Source organism: Amphibalanus amphitrite, unplaced genomic scaffold (genome assembly GCF_019059575.1).
Source record: "Amphibalanus amphitrite isolate SeventyFive unplaced genomic scaffold, NRLGWU_Aamphi_draft 000271F_arrow, whole genome shotgun sequence".
Classification (NCBI taxonomy): domain Eukaryota; kingdom Metazoa; phylum Arthropoda; class Thecostraca; order Balanomorpha; family Balanidae; genus Amphibalanus; species Amphibalanus amphitrite.
This window is the reverse complement of record NW_024881766.1, coordinates 656,215-676,350: the sequence shown is the minus strand read 5'-3', so window position 1 is coordinate 676,350 and position 20,136 is coordinate 656,215. Positions and strand designations below refer to the sequence as shown.

Below are 20,136 nucleotides of genomic sequence, written 5' to 3'. Positions count from 1 at the left end.
AAAATAAATTTTCCGTGACAAGCAGCATGAGGTAGAAGCACGAGTATTTCAAGCAAGGTACTACTCTTTCGGTGTAAATCTAAAATAGCTTTATCAAAAGCACCGATAAATTCATTTTTGATTGAGGCGTCACATATTTATTTGACTTTTGCATACTTCACTGCAGGCTCAAATGCAAATGCATTTTTTTTCAAATGCAGGCTGCAATTTTCAAAGCCAGAAAAGTGTCGGTTTTCACCCACGGAAGACGCGGCGCCATTGTCTCTCGGTATGTACCGAGGTGTGAGCAGCAGCTCAATTCCTGCAGTTTATCGAGAGGGTGGTAGTTACCTTGGTCGGCTCCCTGACAGTGCCAGCGGCAAACGACCAGTGCAAGAATGAATGTCGCCACCCACTGTGCCCTTTACATGGTCCTCGGGTAAACTGACAAAACGTGCTAAATGGCCATAACCCTCGCATGTGTGCGGCGTTTGCCAGCTTCTAATGTGTAGGGGGGGGGTCGGTTGGACCCCCCCTTGCCGTTTGGCCCCTGATCGAGCTAGAGCTTCGCGGAAAAAAAACGAGCGTGTTGCCCGTGACGAGAGGAAGCCGATGATACCCAATTTTAAGGTCCTAGGTCATTGGTTGACCTTCCAGGTCAGGTCAATGACCCAAAATCGGGAAAACCGGGACCTGTTAGAAAGTCGTAAATTGTGGTTGCTAAGGGTTTTTTTCGGGGTGCTGATCACGAATATCGTGTTAGTTTTGATCCCAGATGGTGTCTTAAAGCATTTAGACCAGGTCGGGTCAGGTCAGGTCAGGTCAATCAGTAGGCGTCGTGACGGGTATTCGTAGTACGTGTCAACCGCCTCTGACAGCTTCGTAACATGTTACGAAGGCACCAAAACTACTTCGTAAATATTCAAATTGTTGCTAAATTGGAATTCAGCTCCAAAAACTAGCCTAGAAATATGTACAGCTCGAAAAAGTGAACCGAGGTCACCCGAGGTCACCAAAGGTCAATGACCTGACCTGACCTTCATGTGACCTTGACACCCACCCTAATGCATGGAAGCAACATCAATTCACATGTTTGAACGTTTGAAACCACGAAAAGCTTGCAAACGCGCGGCTAATGCCGGCGAGCCGACATACGCAGAATCGCGATTCCGGCCAAACATGGTCTCGGAAAAGAGGTCACAGGTCAAAGGTCATTTGGGTCAGGGTCATGAAATTTTCAGGGTAGGTGTAAAATTGATCAATGTGAGGGTACTGAAAGTTTTGTTGCGATCGGCCGCTTTTTACGCGAGTTATTCGCGAAAAACCATGGGGGGGTCCATGCGACCCCCCTACACATGCGAGGGATAAGTTCCGGTACGGTGCTCCGTGCCGATTTTTGTTTGTCACCGACTCACTTTATTCCCGTTGAGAACAAATTTCGCACAGTGTCGCACTGGCGACCCGTGTGAACTTGTGCGAGTGTAAAATACAAAACACGATTTGTCAACGTTGTCGGCGGGCCGCCGAAGCACCTCGGTTGTCGTCCCGGCCCGCGGCCGCCCGCCGCGCTGGCCGGCGCGCTGTGACCCAACCGCCACGCCGGGAAACCTTTCCACCTGTTCTCACCGGCGCCGCACGCGTCTCCCGCTCGCACAATGCGCCAAATGGGATTTCACGGACGGCTGAGCACGAATGCGGCGCACTGGGGGCGAGCGCGGCGCACGCCCCGCCCGGTGTGCGTCACAATGGTCACCGTCGGCTCGCGCTGGCGGCGGTCGCGGCGCAGCGGCGGCGGTGGGTCTCTGTCGGGTCAAGGGCGGGGAGGGCGCCGGCGGCGCGGTCACGCCTGGCTGGAGGGCGCCGGGGCGCCGCGGGGCACCAGGTGGTCGGCAGGTGCCGGCGCCCTCCCCCGCCGCCGGCTCACCTCCCCGCGGCACGCACCCTCCTCCGCTGCTCCGACGGGGAGGGGCCGCTGCCGGCTGCAGGCCGCGACACCGCGACTCCGCGGCGGCGGCGGCGGCGGCGGCGGCGACCCTTTGTTCACGGCCTATGCAAATCGAGCGGTCCTTTTGCGCCACCGCTCACCATTACCCATTTACGCCTATCATCGGTTTTGTTTTTCAACCGTTCATGCCTGCTCGTCAGTCGCCACTAAGTATTGTTTTGCCGAGTTGCAGAGTTGTCCCGGGTACTGGGGAAGGGGAGGGGTGGGGTGGGGTGGGGGGGACTGCACATCGACCGGCGGTCCGTGTTGTCCCTGTAACCCTGGTGACCCCCCACTGACGTCATCAGGCCGGGACACCGCGCCGCCGACTCACTGAACACGCTAGAGTCTCCTCGCTACGGGACAAGGCCCATTGGAACCCGGACATCCAAGTCCTTGACGAATGTAGAGAGTTCCCATTTTATTTTGTTGTTGTTGCTGACTAGCCTTTACGAGGCAACAGTGCACTTACATCTCAAGTGTTCCATGAACGCCCCGGCTCCCCATTAGTTACAGTACGACGCCGGTGACCGGTAGGGGCGCTGCAGTCGCCCAGCGGCCCGAGGTCGGCGCTAACCGGTACCATGACTCAGCGGCGCCCCGCCCCGGGGTAATTACATACTGCGCAGTTGCAGCGGTCCAGACCGGGACAAGGGCGACGGAGGAGCACGGGCTGCACTGCGTCCACCGGCCGGGTCAGTCGACAGAGTGGGTGGTCCAACAGTGTGTGGACGGTACTGAGCTCTGTCCACCGGAGCCGACCACGGCGGAGGCGGCGAATATCAGGTGAGCCGGACCGACCTGTGTGTGTGGGGGGGGGGGGGGGGGATCTGTGTGTCCCTGTGTCTGTTGTCTGAGTGTGTTTTGTGCGTCTGTGTCTATAGTGAGACCATAGGTGTTTACCTATGTAACGGTGTGTATGTGATGGTGTGAGTCTTTGTGTGTTTTCTCTGTGTGCTAGGTACCCGTCTGAGTGTTTGGATGTCTGTGCTTATATGAATTAACCCGCGCTCTGGTGGGGTCTGTTTATAACGCGACCTGGTGGGGGGGGGGGGCTATTTTTTGCCCCCCCCCCCCTCGTATCTCCGAAACTACTGGACGGATCCGCAAAATTCAAACGGCGTTCGAAAGGCCTGTCAAATTTGTCGAAGGAAACCAAATTTCATTGACCTCGGGGTCACCGATGACGTCACAGGTCAGGTCAAAGATAAAATGTTTCACCGTTCACGGGTCTACTAGGGAATGCGCTATAACACCGAGGAAAACGCATTTTGTCGAGAATCAGCGATAGGGCGTCAGTTGCCAAGTAGATATGTTGCTATTAGAGGTCACTGACAATACCAGGTCAGGTCACAGGTCAGGTCACCAAGGGTCACAGGTCAGGTCACATGAACCCAACTTTACTAAGGTTGTGTGATGCATGTTTTATGGCCAGTTTTTGATTTCCAACTCAATGATGTTGGTTATAAGACCATCAGGTACGGTTTAGGTCACTCTCTGGTGGAGGTCAGGTCAAGGTCAGGTCAAAAAAGGTTAAATTTCAAAGTTGATATTTTTGCATAAAATGGGTATTGATTCGCTGCAGCTCGTCACGGGGAGTCTAATGGTGGTCTTTGTTTTGCGCTACGGGGTATATAATTGCTAAAAATTGAGTTTGAAAATTTGACGTCATAAATTTTGAACAGTTTTTTTTCGCTATACCTTTGCCAAAAAAAGAGGTATCAATCTAAAATTTGGTATGTGGATGGAAGGCGGTAAGGACTATCACATATATTCCGGTTTTTGCGAAATTCAAAAAACTTTTTGGATTTTTCGACTATTTTATCCAAAAAATCTATTTTTTTTATTTTTGGGGGTCAAAATCCTAAAATTTCAAAAATCCGAGATAGCAGTTTTGTAGCCCCGTCAATTCTACAGCTTTTATGTCCGTGTCATTTTTCTGTATTTGCAAAGCTATAGGCCTGACAGCTCTTCCTGCGAAACCCTTTTTTGGGTCGAAAACGGCAGAACATGACGTCACTCTGACGTTATTTCCGGCCAACCTATCATAGCTTTTGGAAAAAAAAATTTGGTCACAATGTGTAAAATTGATGTCCGGGAGGGTACTGAACGTTTGGTGACGATCGGCGCAGCGGTTCTGGAGATATATCGAAAAGTCTGGAGGGGGGGGGGCAAAAAATAGCCCCCCACCAGGTCGCGGGTTAACGGGGAAGAGGGCATAGGTGGCGGAACGGGGAGGGGGAGGGGAGCACCGGGGAACCGTGCCAACTTGATTTCGGCATTTTAACATAAGCCTTATGGGCGTTGCATGGAAAGAATGGGACCAAACGTCGGCAATGCCCCCACCCCACCCCCACCTTAATTGAAGGTGTTCCGCGCTACTGGGGAGGGGGCAAATGTCCCGCAGTGGCTGCCAGTTGCCCCTGCAGTGAAGAGATTTTGCCCACCCTGTCGGAGTGAATATAATGCGCTTCAAATATTCTCCAAGCTGTCAAACCCGATGTGAAAGTCAATCAATCCTATATGATATATCCTTTTCATATTTTGTCGCCGGTGTTTACACTGTTCTTAGCCTAATATCGTAGAGAACATCCAGCGGCGTATCCACAATCTTGAGATTACCTTTACCTTAGGGTAACCAGTGGAAACTTTTTAGCCCGCGCCATGGTGGGGGTATTTTTGCCCCCCCCCTTCCAGTCGTTTCGCATTATCTCTCAAACCAATGCGCCGATCGCCGCGAAAATTTCAGTACCCTCTTGTAAATCGATTTTACACTTTGTGACCTTTTTCCACACCCTATGATAGGTTGGCCTTAAATGACGTCAGAGTGACGTCATGTTCAGGCATTTCCGACCCAAAAGAGGTTTGGTGGGAAGAGCTGTCAAACCCAAAGTTTTGAAGATAGAGAAAAATGTTGGAAAACAAAAAGATATAAAACAAGCAGCGCTTCAAAACTGCTATTAGTTTTTTATATATTTGTTTATATTTTGAACCCCAAAGTAAAAAGTGATTTTTGAAATAGACCCCTGAAATAAAAGACGGATCTTTTTGTTAGCCCACGCCCCGTTGGCGCGCACGAATTGCTCGTGAAACACATATTTTGCTATTTGAGGTCACTGATACCAGGTCAGGTAACAGAGGTCAGGTCACTGAGGATCACAATATGAAAGTGGCGTGTAATACATGTTTAATGGTCCAGTTTACATGACAAATGTGATTATGTGGGTTATGCAACCTTTGAGGCCAGTTTTAGGCTACGTTCTGGTGAAGGTCAGATCAAGTTTTAGGCTACGTTCTGGTGAAGGTCAGATCAAGTTCAGGTCAAACTAGGTCAAATTTTAAAGTTGATATTTTATAAAAATAAGTATTGATTCGATGCAGCTCGTCACGGGAAGTCTAATCGTGGTCTTGGTTTTGCGCTACGTGGTCAGAATTGCTAAAAGTGTGTTTTGGAAATTATACGTCATCATTTAAGAACAGTTTTTTTCCGCTATAACTTAGCTAAAAAGAGAGGTATGTATCTCAAATTTGGTACGGATAGAAGACGATAGGGACTATAATATTTATTTCGTTTTTTTTCGAACTTTGAAAACCTTGTGGAATATTTTTTTGCTATTTTATCCATCCCTTATTCTATGGGGTAAAAATCCAAATTTTTCAAAAGTATGAGATTGCAGGTTTATAGTTCCATTAAATTTGCACTTTTTATTTACAAAAATAAACTTTTTTTGTGTCTTCAAAACACAAAACGTCTTTCTGACGTCATTTGTGGCCAGCCTATCAAAGTTTTTAGGAACTGTTTGGTCACAATGTGTAAAATGAATGCCCGGAAGTGTCCTAAAAAATTGGTGACGATATCTGACAAAACTGGTGTCTGGGCTGTATCAACTGGCGTCCGCGCTGTCTGCACTGCGGCCAGTGTCGCCCCGCCCTACTGTGATCACGTGATGTTGTGACCGCCGACCGGGTCAGTTCCCAGGCCGGCCGGGTCAGTTGGTGCTTGGCAGGCAGCCAATACACGTCTCTGGTGGACACGGACTCTACACCCACAATGGCCTCACTGAAGGCCTATGCTGACCTCTCAGGGCCCACGATGGCTCATGAGAGCCCTTGAGTAAGCCTCTAAAGGCCTCCTCCGCTCTCAGGGAACCCATGCCGGTTTTGGTAAGCCTGTGCAGGCCTCTGAGAGGTCATGCCGGCATCTAGGGTTCCGTCTCGACCTCAGAGGGCTGAAACATGCATAGGGGCTACAGTCTGACCGTCGAGGCCCTCGAGGTGGCCTCTGATGTCCCAACGCCTGCCTCTGAGGGCCCAGCGCCAGCCTTAGAAATCAAAAGACAGAGGGCTCCACGTTGCCTAAGAAGGCCCACATTGTGCTCAGATAGCCCCAAGCTGTTCTCAGAGGGCCTCGATCTGACCTCAGAAGACCCCACGCCGCTGGTCTTAGAGGACCCCACACTGGCCTTATATTGCCCCACGCTGGTCTAAAAGGGCTACGCACTGGCTTCTTTGGGCTCCACGTCCGTATTTGGCCATTTAGGGTCCCAAAGCGGACTCTAAATGACCATGCTAGCCTCCGACGGCTCGACTTCGGCTTCTGAGGGCCCTACGCTGGCCTCGAAACCTTTGGTAGAAGTTTGTTTAGACATGTTTACGGATGCTTAACTGATTAGGCAGGATTTTGGTATACCTTTACCTACGGTATATGGTATGTATGTTAGGTGTGGTGTCAGGGGCGTCGCCGACGGGGGGGTCGGGGGGGTCGCGACCCCCCCACTCGTCAGAACCGGGGGGGTCGACCCCCCCACTTTTGGCGATGCTGAGTATGCTTTTTTTAGCTATCATGTCAGGGAAGTTGGCGTCAGCAACATCAACAAATACAACGTCAGATTCAGAATCGCTTCAAGAGCTCCCTAGTCCCTATTGCTTATAGGTCAATAAGCTGTGGGCTGGAACATCAGCATGACAATATGATTCTAGTCCCTTTTCATCCCTCAAATGAGGGAGCGCGTCAAAACTGACCCAAGCGTTCGTCTTATTGTCAAAATAATGGTTGCAGTCGATTCGTCGGATGACGTATCAGTAACTACGAAGTACCTGGCTAGCCTCAGCCCTGCTACCCTCGGACCTGCCTGCATTGGGGAAATGGGGTCAATGGTGGATCCCTCTGGGACTTTCCTAATAAGACGCGCAAAAAGGAGTATATTGCAACGAAACTTCCAGTGACCTCGAGTTAATGAATTTTACACCTACTCTAAAAATGTATTGGCCCTGATTCGAATATGGATGACCTTGGATAACTTTTTTGAGTTTTATTTGCTTCCACTTACAAGTGTAGTTTTTGGGGCTGATTTCGAGTTTAGCGCCCGTTTGAACATAATACCTAAATAGTTTTGATAAATGGTGGTTATGTAACATGTTACGAAGTTATCGTTGGTGGTTGTCAGTCACCCACTCTAGATGGCCGGCAAGAAGCCTGCTGGTCGACCTGACCTGACCCGACCCGATCTCATCGAAACTATAGTTCGATGTTATAACATCGAACTCGTACTCGGGACCCTGATAACAGCTGTGGCTCACTAAGTTCTAGCACCTATCCGTGCTTCTATCCTCAGGATACTGAAATCCTTCTCCTCCACGCCGCAACCCCACTCCGGGCTGGACAGGCAACTTTATCTCATGCGGGCTGCTCCCTTGGAGCGGCACCGCTGCTCCTAAGGGAGCGCACCCCGTAGCCGGGTGCAGTGAGTGCCTTGGGGCTGGGTGGCCTGTCCCCTGGACGGGCTCAGCCCCGGCGACTCACTACACTGTAAAAAATGCTAACAAACCAGTTAGTTAATTCTTCAAGCAAAATCTAGTATTAAAACACACGTTGTTGCAAAAAAACGGGTCAGGTAACACATATGTTTGCAACCTAACACCACATCCATTTCATCGAGCAGAAAAGCTAACATCATTGTAAGCCGACAAATATTATCCGTGCAAACCATGCCGTGTTATTTGACAAACATGTTTGTTTATGCTTCCTTTGCCTTTTTTTCTGGGTAACGTGTTAACTAACAAATCAAACGCATGTTGTTACTCACAATCTTAGTTTTCTTACTACCCTTTTTGTTGTAGCATTACAAAGACCTTAGTTAATTGAAAAAATCGCCATTTTGTGCGCCCCTCTGCGCCCGCCATTGTTCAGTCTGTGCCAAGTCAGAGAAGGGAGAGGACGCGTGCGTTGTGAAGGAGCTGAGCTGTGGCGTAGGTATAAGTGTTGCGTGTGCAGTATAAGGAGCTGTTGTGGTGATGCAGAAGTGGTGATACTGTGGTGATACATAACCCGAATAAGAATAATAAGAAGTCAAACAGTGAAATGATATGGATTGTTGGACATGGCTTTCATCCTTACTGGTATGGTGAGTGATTATGGGAAAGATCAGTGGAGATATTGCTGGCGTTTTAGTGTGGTTTATGTATGTCACTCATTTTCTTTTCAAATGAAGCTCCAACCAGGCTTTAGAGGGTCTCAGGTGGGAGACACTGTTCATTTGTTGACTGTCAATTGACGTCTATAAGTACATATGACGGACTGAACAATGAGCATGTTGCACACTAAAACCGCATTAAGCTTTGAACAAGAAATTAAATGTACCTAATTTTTGGTTGGGCACTCAACCAGCGAACGCGGTGAGGTGCTGTTTTATGCAATTCCTGTCACTGCAGCCATGTTGTCAAATAATTTTTTTGTAGACACATGAGCCACCATTGTTCGGTCAGTGAATTTTTGCCCTTTTGTTGCAATTTAGTTTGCCCATATCGACAGAAATGAAGCATTCTCAATGTTTTCGTAATAGGTATTTGGAGCCTGTATGGTGTCATGGCTGGTGCGGATTCCTGCAGGCTATATATAGTTGCAGGTGTGAATCAGTGCAGATTTGTCACCATGACCGGTGCAGATTACCGACTGATTTATGACGTTGGTTGGCATGAGGTTGGTTGCGTTGCTTTATACGTTGGTTTGAATAAACATCTTTGTATTTAAATACTCGTCTGTATGATACTTTTTTTTTAATAAAAATTTCGACGCGTGTCGCAACACGGTGTGTGAAAACGCACAACATGTATATATACTGTAAAACATATTTGCACGTTTCGAGTCATCCTGGCAAATCTCACTAACCAAATGCGTGTAAACTTGGTATTTACCACACTGCATCCCGAAGTTAACACGCATTTGGCTAATGATATTTGCCTGGATAACGTGTGCACATGTGCAAATCTTGGCAGAAGCTTGTGAATCTTACTCACATTTTGCGTGTAAGCGTGTTTTCTTCTGTGTGTGTTATGTAACACCGAAGTTAGTTATCCTGCAACTAGGCGATGCCTAGTTGCATGATAACTAACTTCGGTGTTACATAACACGCACAAAAGGAAACACGCTTACACGCAAAATGCTAGTAAGCTTCACACGCTTTTGCCTAGTGAGATTTGCCAGGATAACTAACTTTTTAGTTACTTTACACGCATAATATTAGTACATTGACAGGTAGATATTAGTTAAGTTACACGGTCACACGCAAAAGGCGTGTAGGTCAACACCACGTCGAAAACTAATGTCTTAGTTTCATAACACGTTTTTTCTTAAAAGCGTGTTTTATAAAACACGTTTGGCCAATAGATGCGTGTAAACTTTACACGCTTTAGGTTAGTGAGATTTGCCATGATAACACGGAAGTTAGTTAACATTTTTTACAGTGTAGGGTGCCTGCCCAGACCAATGTCTCCCCCTAATTCCTATCATCCTTCCGGCTCTGCAATGGTCTTGTCGACCGAAAGGGCCTAACCCAACAAAACAAACAAACAAACAAAAGTTCTAGCAGGCGGCCAAATTTTTCCTACTTTTGGGCGTTGACCTAAGATGACCCGGCCAAGACCTTGAAATTGGGCATCATCGGCTTTTTCTCATCACGGGCAGCATTCTCGCTCTTCCGCGAAGCTCTACCTCGATCAGTTATCTCGATCAGGGGCCGAAAGCATGCCTTAGCGTTACGTTGGTAAACGTTTTACCTTAGCGACCCGTAAAATACGAATAAGAGCTACAGCAACACAGAAATCGTATTCGATAGCTTTTTTAAAGCTCTTTCGCCAACTTCGCCTCAGATATGACTTCGGGCTATGGCTTGTGTACCATAGAGTTCAAACAGCTAAACGGACTGATTTTGCCGAAACATTTGTTCCGTAACAACCTATGATTCAGTGAATGTGTATGATATTCATGTTATCACCATCGTTTTTGTTTCGTCGAAACACGTCGCATAGCTTACAATTTGAACTTATCATGACCTGACCGGAAAAGAACCTGCTGCATATGGATCGATCTGTGTTACTGAGCTGAACACACTCCAGTGCTGCCATCGCTCTACACCGTCTCCATCGAAAGTTGTTGTCGAAAATGTGTTAGAGACCTTTGATGACCTAATCACTGACCATTCCAGTCACCACTGGTCATTAGCTGCACCTTGTCTCTAAAATGAACAAGGTGCCATGGCTACAAAAGTATCTAGCGTTTTTAGCATATTCTTTCAAAGCAAAGGGCATCGTGCTTTTTCCCATATCTTATCATGATTGGTGAGGTCACATACCTATTTGACCTGACTTTACTTCTCAGATGTAAAATCCCAGATTCATGAACTGTTGGCACTTATAATCCCATTCATTACACCAAATTTCAGACTTATAGGAGTCAGGAGATAATCTATGGGAATGACAAGATTGCAGTTTTTAGAGGCATTAAAACTGAACTTGACATTGTGACCTGACCTCAGGTGACCTGTGCTTGATTTTTATGCACGATGCAAAATTGATGTACAATAAGATATAGGCCGCTGCTTTCGCGGTGCAGCGCGCCGAGGTTTTTCTCCGGGTACACGAAAAAAAAAACCGAGAGTGTGGCTAAAAACACCCCTACCCATCAAGACGAAGACCGGAAACCCGACCCCCCCACTCAAAAATCCGTGGCGACGCCCCTGTGTGGTGTAAAGGTTCGCGTATACGGTGTATATTAGGTGGTATAATATGACATTCTGGAGTCTGGTTTGTCCCCATCTGCCCAGTCGAAATTCCTTAGCCGAGGTCCTGCTGTGTGACTGTATGTGTGACTGTCTGTGTGACTGGCTGTGTGACTGTCTGTGTGTCTGTGTGACTGTCAGTGTGGCGTATGTGTGACCGTGTGACTGTCTGTGTTACTGTCTGTTACTGTGTCAGTCCTGCTGTGTGACTGTCTGTCTGACTGTATGTGTGACTGTCTGTGTGACTGTCTGTGTGACTGTATGTGTGACTGTCTGTGTGACTGTCTTGTGTGACTGTCTGTGTGACTGTCTGTGTGACTGTCTGTGTGACGGTCTGTGTGACTGTCTGTGTGACTGTCTGTGTGACTGTCTGTGTGACTGTCTGTGTGACTGTCTGTGTGACTGTATGTGTGTGTGTGACTCTGTCTGTGTGACTGTCTGTGTGACTGTCTGTGTGACTGTCTGTGTGTCTGTGTGACTGTGTCAGTCCTGCTGTGTGACTGTCTGTGTGACTGTCTGTGAGACTGTCTGTGTGACTGTCTGTGTGACTGTCTGTGTGACTGTGTCAGTCACTAGATTTGAACAGGGGCGAGATGTCGTATGAGTTCACCTACCCTATACATCTGGTGTTTCTAAGTGCATCAGGTCAGGAGCTAATCGCCAAAGGTCGAACCGGCCCCTCACCGTCCGCGTTATGAAAAAGACCCAGCCAAGGGTAAACATTCGTACTGATAAACGTTTCTTTATTATCTCGTTTTTTTTTTTTGCGAAAAAAAAACTAGTAACGATAGTAAATTTCTATATTGGTTACCTAAGACCTGTTTGCCTGCCTGCCAAGCTTGCCTGCCTGGTATGCTACAATACGGGTTGCATGACAAAATATGTCGTAATACGTAATGACATGTCGTTTTGTGACGTGATTAGACACGACGCTGCACGACATGTCGTAATGCGTACGACGTAACGCTACGTACTAGGCCACTGATTTATGATGAGTAGAAACGTAAAAAACTGTAATTATGCGTTACAGATGGAGATGACAGAAGTGCGTAAAGACCTGGTCGCCCTTCGCCGGGAGGTGTCCGCCCTTCGTGAAGTGGTGGCTGCCCTTCGTGAAGAGATGTCCGCCCTTCGGGAAGTGATGGTCCCCCTTCGTGAAAAGGTGACCATTCTGAGTGAGGTAGTGGCGAAAGACAATTCAGACACGAAGAAGCTCAAGGGGGAGAACGCCGCACTTCACGGTGCGATGGTCCGCCTGGAGCAGGCAGCTATCGAGGAGCGGACCACTCGCCAGACCGTGGTGGAGGATCTGCGGCAGGAGGTCCGCCGGCGAGCGGCGCCATCCGGCCGTCCCCAGGGGTGAGACTGGGAGGCAGCAGGGGTGGCTGTGGGGGCTGAGAGAGTTCGGAGAGCTGTCATGGTGAGAAGTAAACTTTCTTTGTAGAAGGTGTAAAAAAAATAAAACATAACTAGGTCATTGAAGGTCGAGTAACTTGTAATTGTAATTTCCGCCCAATCAAAAAAACATGCCTTGAATTCGTACCATCTTTCGTAAGTTAGCCGTTTAGTCTCCATCATATTGTTCCAGTTTTCGACAGCCGTCCTGCATAAAGTTGGCCAGTTCGGGACATCATATCCCGCACGTATTTACATGTCTTCATCAACAATCGTGTCACAAAATATAATCGGTCGTATCAAATCGTTCAGATTCGTATGAAATCAACTCTGAACGATTTTATGCAACCGAATAGATTTGACAACATACTATTGCTGACGACGATATGTAAATGCATATCGGATCATCAAAGGAGCCAACTACAGTTGTGACCTTCTTTTGCATTTTGATTTATGTACTTTTTCTTGTCTTCTCAGTAAAATTACAAAAGCGTTTCATGACGTCACGGTACAGACGGAGCCCCAGTCATCGGCAGTCAGTGACGTCATAGTACAGACGGAGCCCCAGTCATCGGCAGTCAGTGACGTCATAGTACAGACGGAGCCCCAGTCCTCGGCAACTAGTGACGTCACGGTACAGACGGAGCCCCAGCCACCGGCAGACAATGATACCACAGTGCTGAGAGAGGCGCTAAGGACCGTGACGACGTTCGACGCTCCGTCAGCCCTTGGCGAGGACCAGCTGACGGCGCTTCTGCAGAGTCTTCCTCGCTTGGAGGAGCTGACCGTCAGGGTCCCGTCCTTCGGAACGGGGCGGTGGCTGCGGCTGCTGCCGACGTCACTGAGGACGCTATACGTTGCCGGTGAGAAATAGTTGAGGAAACGCGTACTATTACTTCTGAATGGTGGTACTTACATAGCTCACATAAAGTAACAGTTTCAGTGATAAACGTTCAGCGGACATATGTGTGCCATGCTACCTACCTGCTACACAAACATTAGCCACTGTATTGTACATACCTACTTTATACTCTTGCAAACGAATATGACCTGTATGTACTGAACCTGTATGACCTGTATGTACTGAACTGTATTAATTAACTGACGCATGTATAAGCATAGCGCATGCACTGTGCACAGTGTTCAATTACTGTCCAACAGTGCCGATCGACCCTGGCGTTGTCAGTGTCGTCTGTGTCAGGGTTTGACACCACAGTGTCAGCCGCCTCCCGACCCGGCAGCAGCTCCGTCCGACTGCTGTCAGCTGACACAGCTCTGTCCGACAGGGCCGGAGGTGACGAAGTCGATGTGGCCGGAACGGTACGGGAGTGGTCTGTCGGTATCTCTCCAGGGGGTGGCTGCCGACACCATCAGTCACCTGGCCACGGAGCTGGGGTCTCGGATTACCCTACTAGACACAGATGGTGAGCAGCGGGGGAAGTTATTCATATATTAATGGTTAGGAGACCTGATAAGCCAACAGTGGGTGTTCCGGCGCTCGGCGCTCGCTGGCTGTGACGTCACGGCCACCCCAGCGGGCCGCGGCCCGGCTGACCTCCAGTGACCTTGAGACGCGCCGCCGGCTGCGTCAGCTGATTGTCAGCGGTGCGCGGCCGGCGGCGACCCCAAACGCTGCCGGACTGGTCAGGTGCAGGTGGCGCTGCCGGACGCTCCTGAACGGGGCAGGGGGCGATACGGGGACACAAGAACAGGAAAACTGGCCGGCGGCACCGCTCCTTGCTTGTTATTTTTGCTCTAAGGAACTGCTTTTTTCTAGCAAATGTTCATAAATAACGTGGAGAAGCAGTTTATCCCTGAAAATCTAAAGCCTAAATCAAACCAAGAATAACTGGATACAACACATATTACATGTAGGTACTGCAGGTAATGCTGCCTCATCCTAAGGTAAGACGGAAGCCATAAGCCATGGCAAGCTGTAGGATGACAAGTCGTGTGCCGTGTGGTGAATGGTGATGGTCAATGATTTGGGCCTCTATTGGACGTAATATTTACGCTACAAATTTTATAACGATACAAAATTGTTATAATTCGCTACACATAAGTGCTGAACAAAATACTTAGGTGAAAAGGTTTCAAAAACTGTCATATTGATCAATTGACATCATGAAAATATGCCTAGTTCGGAATATAATGCACTAATTAGTGGTGATTTTGTTTTATATGTCAAAGACCCATTATCATTGTATGTACTTTATCAAAACGATGTGAATTTCATAAGTTACGGCGACTTTCCGTAACATAATATTCAACAAATACATACATATTTACTCAGACACGAAATAATCACAGCATTGTAGCCACAAACAGTTTTCACTTTGTGTTTTCTACACCTGTAGGTAAGTGTACAATGTTTGACCTAGACAAATGCCTGACATGGGTTCAGTCACCTTTCCAGCACAAGTTACTACTATTCCAAGTCAACTTCGTGGTGCCATCATCAGGGTGGGCCCAAACACTATCATCCTTCCGGCCGGAGTCGGTGACAGCGAGCTGACGGAGCTGCAGATCTCACGGGAGACTGTGGAGCGGCTGTCAGTCACCACCGCCGACCTCCCGCGACTGAGGGAGCAGCTGCCGGAGGGCCTCAGGCGCCTCAATGTCAGAGGTGAGCTACCACGGATCGGATCATACTTACATGCAATGCCGGTATAATGGACAATGCATATAGATATACAAATGGACAGGGAGACGGCAAATGGACGAACCGATCAAATTCAGCCAACAACACACAGCGTTGCATGTGCATGATATTGGGGGATGGGTTGCAACTTGCAATGCATAGGTACAGTTGTATGCAGTGTATGCATTGCATATAACACATAAACATACAAATACATACAAATACATATGTTAAGTATATATGCATATAATATATGGTGAAAAGTCATATAGATGAGGGCAGATTACATTGCAACCGCTTCGAGTAGTGTAATTCGTTAAACTGCCAATTTGATGTTACCTTTATACCTTTACTGTTTATAACGCAAGTGCTGGGCTGAGGGAATGTCGCAGTTACTTATGTTGTTGATATTCATACATTTGCATATGATAGGTGGTGCCAAATATCGTTGTCCAGCCGCTCGGCTGTGTCAGTGCTGGCTGTGTCAGTGTCTGACACTCTGGTGTCAGTGGTGCAGCGGGGAGCTGGCGGCAGCTCTGTCCGACTGCAGTCAGCTGACACAGCTCTGTCCGACAGGGCCGGAGGTGACGGAGCCGAGGTGGCCGAAATGGTACGGGAGTGGTCTATCAGTGTCTCTCCAGGGGGTGGCTGCCGACACCATCAGTCACCTGGCTGGCCTGGGACGGACGGTCACAGTACTGGATATATACGGTGAGCAGCGGCAGCACGGACAGGCCGCTGATATACGAGATCAGCGAATGGCGGACACCGAGTAACGGTGTGCCGTTGTCGGACCTCATGGAGACAGGCGTGATACATAGCCAATGTGCTTTGTGAAATAATGAAGCAAATTGAGCTCAAAAATGGAGGAGGACTGTACAATCAGTGATATATTCGCTCATAGTTAGTTGAACTACATATTGCAATTGTAATGCAATGTTCAATGCACTTCAATGCATTTTTTTTATAATTTTTTTTTTTATAAATTTAGTCCGAACCTTTTGATGGGAAGGATTCACAAGGACAGAGCCACCGCTAAGCGAAGCTTGTTGCGATGACCCTGCCCTCTACCCTCCGATTGCGTAATTCCGATTCTATGGCAGAATTTAGAGTCCAAATTTTAACGTGCGCACAAAGCCGCGCACGGCCGGTCCCCTCGCTGACTTCGCCTGGCTACGGCCTGCCACCAACCGCAACCATACCTGTCAGGAGGCCCATAAATGTCTGTGTCAGTGTCTGACACTCTGGTGTCAGTGGTGCAGCGGGGAGCTGGCGGCAGCTCTGTCCGGCAGCTCTGTCCGGCAGCATTGGCTGAACTGATCGCATATCCATAGATAACATGAACATTCATAATCATTCATGTTTGATGTTTATATGGCATATCATATAGTTCCACTGTGATACCATTGTCTACTGTATCCATTAAACCATGCGAATTCATAGCTGTTTCGTTTTTTCCGTATATTTACATATATTCCTGCCGACTGATCCTGTCTGTATGTGTGTCTGAGTGTTTTCCAGACTGTCATGATCTCACGGCCGGCAGCCTGGAGCCCCTCACCAGGTGCCGTGAGCTGCGGTTTCTCACCCTGTCCGGCGGCGTCCCTGACACCGTGAGCCTGGAGCCCCTCACCAGGTGCCCTGAGCTGTGGCATCTCACCCTGTCCGGCGGCGTCCCTGACACCGTGAGCCTGGAGCCCCTCACCAGGTGCCCTAAGCTGGAGAGTCTCACCCTGTCCGGCGGCGTCCCTGACGCCGTGTTGGACAGTCTCAGCGGCTGCCCCGGGCTGTGGAGACTTACACTGGGGGACCGCCAGCGGCCGGCTGAGACGGCCTTCACAGCAGCAGCGGTCACCAGGTCAGTCAGCAGACACTGGAGAGGGGTATCCTGTCAGACACTGACACACTGACACTGACACACTGACACTGACACACTGACACTGACACACTGACACTGACACACTGACACACTGACATTGACACTGCCACTGACACACCGTCACTGACACACCGTCACTGACACACCGTCAATGACACAGTGACACTGACACACTGACACTGACACGCTGACACTGACACGCTGACACTGACACGCTGACACTGACACGCTGACACTGACACGCTGACACTGACACAGTGACACAGTGACACAGTGACACAGTGACACACTGACACTGACACACTGACACTGACACTGGCACTGACACACTGACACTGACACACAGACACCGACACATTGACACTGACGCATTGTCACTGACTCCAACACACTGACACTGAAATACTGAAACTGACACTGACTCGTACGTCCGGCCGGCTGGTGCCGCTGTGTTTGTGTGTGACGGCTCTGCTGCTCTGCTCTGTTACAGCCTGGTGAAGTCGTGTCGGAATCTGGGCCGTCTGTACCTTCACTGCACGGCAGACACCACCCGGGCCGTGCTGACCGCCCTGAAGGAGGCGCACCTGCGCCGGGGTATATTCGGTAGCATCGGTCTCCATGTCCCCGGTAGGTGAGAGGGCGCCGCGCGCCGCGCCTCTGACCAGTCAGTCCCTCACAACAGACGCTGCACGGCGCCACCGGCCTCTCAGACACACACACTCGACCACCGCCGCAGGCCACGTCACAAACGGTGACGTAACGCGTCACGGCCACCACGGCCGATGGTGACGTCACGTCAGCCGTCTGTCCTGTGTGTGACGTCACTGGCCGGCGGTGTGTGGACATGGCTGATGGCTGTACCGCTGTCTGTGTGTCTGTCTGTGTGTGAGATGTCCACCTCAGACGTGTCTCTGCTCTGTCCACAGGTGAGCTGTACCGTCAGCTGAAGAGACAGGAAGGCGATGGGGTCAAAGTGTTTGAGTGGAAGCATTGATGCGCTGCACTACCGACCGTGCAGTGATGAGCTGACTGCAGAGAGGCCGAGCCAGTCGGCCGGGGCCGCCAGCTGACTGCTGCCGTGTGTGCTGCACCAGCCGGCACTGAGAGCGGCGCCGGTCAGCCGGCACACGGCCCCGGTGTCCGCTCTAGTAGTAGTAGTAGTAGTAGTAGTAGTAGTAGTAGTAGTAGTAGTAGTAGTAGTAGTAGTAGTAGTAGTAGTAGTGTAGATGTAGTAGTAGCACACAGTTGTGATGTAGTGGGTAATTACCGGGCGGGTATTGTGGGTAATTGGACGGAAGATGTGATGCAGTGGGTAATTACCGGGTGGGTATTGTGGGTAATTGGACGGGAGATGTGATGTAGTGGGTAATTGCCGGGTGGGTATTGTGGATAGTTGGACAAGAGATGTGATGTAGTGGGTAATTACCGGGTGGGTATTGTGGATAGTTGGACAAGAGATGTGATGTAGTGGGTAATTACCGGGCGGGTATTGTGGGTAATTGGACGGGAGATGTGACCTAGTGGGTAATTACCGGGCGGGTATTGTGGGTAATTGGACAGTGAAAGTGATGTGATGGAGTGTATACTGATCGTGACATTACGATAGGTACTCTGTATGTAGAACACACCTCTAACCGGCGTGAATGCGGGCCCTCTCGGACTGTCCGACTCGGTTCACCGCGCCTGGTCCCGGCGGCACGGCCGGCCTCGGTCACGTGACCGTCCCCCGGTGGAGTCGGACGGCTCGGTCACGTGACCGTCCCCCGGGTCTGGCTGCACCTCGGCTCGGCGGTGCTGAGCGCCGTGCTGAGCGTGTTGTGGCACGTCCCACACGGACAGCTCTACTCGACTACTGGCTAGCTGCCGTCCGAGCTGGCAGTATACACTAGTGATGTCAATTACGGAAAATCGGAATACCGATACCAAACCAAATACCAACCAAAACCACGGGAAAATACCGAAACCAAACCAACTTGGGAAAATGAGGGAAATACCAACTTTTTACCGATTTCTTAACCTCGTATACATTAGTGAGGGTTTATGATACCAACAAAATACCGAACACATTACGATTGAAATACCAAATACCAAGTTGGTATCGGTTTGGTATCGGTATACCAAAAAGTTGGTATCCGATTGACATCTCTAGTATACACGCGGTGCCAGTTCAGACGGCGGCCGGCCGCGCCGCGCCCGCCCGCTCCGGTCCCGGCCGGCGGCCGTCACCCGGCCCGGGGCGGGGACCGGTCCGTCAGCTGACCATTGGTCAGTCAGCTGATTGGTCAGTCAGCTGATTGGTCTGTCAGCTGATTGGTCAGTCAGCTGACCATTGGTCCGTCAGATTGGCCAGTCAGATGTCTACTATATACACGAGAGGAGACGCTTCAGCTGTACCATCTGTAGCCTAGGGCAATTAGTTACCGGGCGAGTATTGTGGGTAATTGGATGAAGTGATGCGATTTAGTGGGTAATTACCGGTCGGGTATTGTGGATAATGTAACCCTGGGTATGATATAGCCGGCTATTCAACGGTCGGATATAGTCAGCTGGATGCTACTGAATTGTGTAGAGCTCTTACGGCACCGGTCATAACGAGTGTCCTCGCGTCTGTCCGACTCGGTTCACGGAAGCACGCCGTCACGGCCCGGGTGTGCGCCGCCATGTTTTGTGTCCTCTGCTTCGTACAGGGGGGTAATTGGGCTACCGACCGACTGGGAGTCGGAGTCGGAGTCCGTGTCAATCAAGCTGCCTTGACTCCGACTCCGGAACGGCTTTTTAGATTTTAGTTATCACTTGGCCACGCTACTGATAATCGGCTGCGCTTTGACTAATACATTTTACACATGTCCAGTCTTTGTCCTGGAAAACAGCTACCTTCGGAGCTTACCTCATCATTTGTGCTAATGTCCTGGTGACCTGAGTACAGTTTGGTCGGTCGGCAGACAGACCGACCGGTCACCGCCAGGTCACGGCCGGCCCACTGACAAGCACGCCGTGCCGCCGCCGGGGCCGTGGCCGTGCTCCGGCCGTGCCCTGACCGGGCTCACCGGCTCTGACACACCGGCCTCAGAGATCTGACACCAACTACCGGCTGGACGAGCCGCCGAGCGGCCTGCCGACCGACCGCTCCCGTATGGCAGCGGGCCGCCGCCAGCTGCACCACCCGACACCGACAACAAGCACCGACACACTGTCACAGCAC

General features: G+C 49.8%; 1 protein-coding gene across 1 annotated transcript; it reads left to right on the top strand.

The window, feature by feature from the left end:
* Nucleotides 1–2,579: 2,579 nt before the first annotated feature.
* On the top strand, nt 2,580–19,780 carry LOC122387040. Its single transcript, XM_043376841.1, has 9 exons — nt 2,580–2,749; nt 12,050–12,378; nt 12,892–13,277; nt 13,701–13,838; nt 14,831–15,040; nt 15,632–15,766; nt 16,577–16,913; nt 17,425–17,561; nt 17,861–19,780. Exons 2-9 carry the CDS (start codon nt 12,050–12,052, stop codon nt 17,926–17,928), a joined length of 1,740 nt encoding a protein of 579 aa, XP_043232776.1. The 5' UTR covers nt 2,580–2,749; the 3' UTR covers nt 17,929–19,780.
* The last annotated feature ends 356 nt before the right edge of the window (nt 19,781–20,136 follow it).

Bases quoted from the DNA above. Each gene is read 5' to 3' on its own strand.
- LOC122387040 (XM_043376841.1), top strand. From the start codon at position 12,050: ATGGAGATGACAGAAGTGCGTAAAGACCTGGTCGCCCTTCGCCGGGAG. The intron at 12,379-12,891 runs GTGAGACTGGGA...TTGTCTTCTCAG, and splicing joins CCATCCGGCCGTCCCCAGGG to TAAAATTACAAAAGCGTTTC. The intron at 13,839-14,830 runs GTGAGCAGCGGG...TCACCTTTCCAG, and splicing joins TACCCTACTAGACACAGATG to CACAAGTTACTACTATTCCA.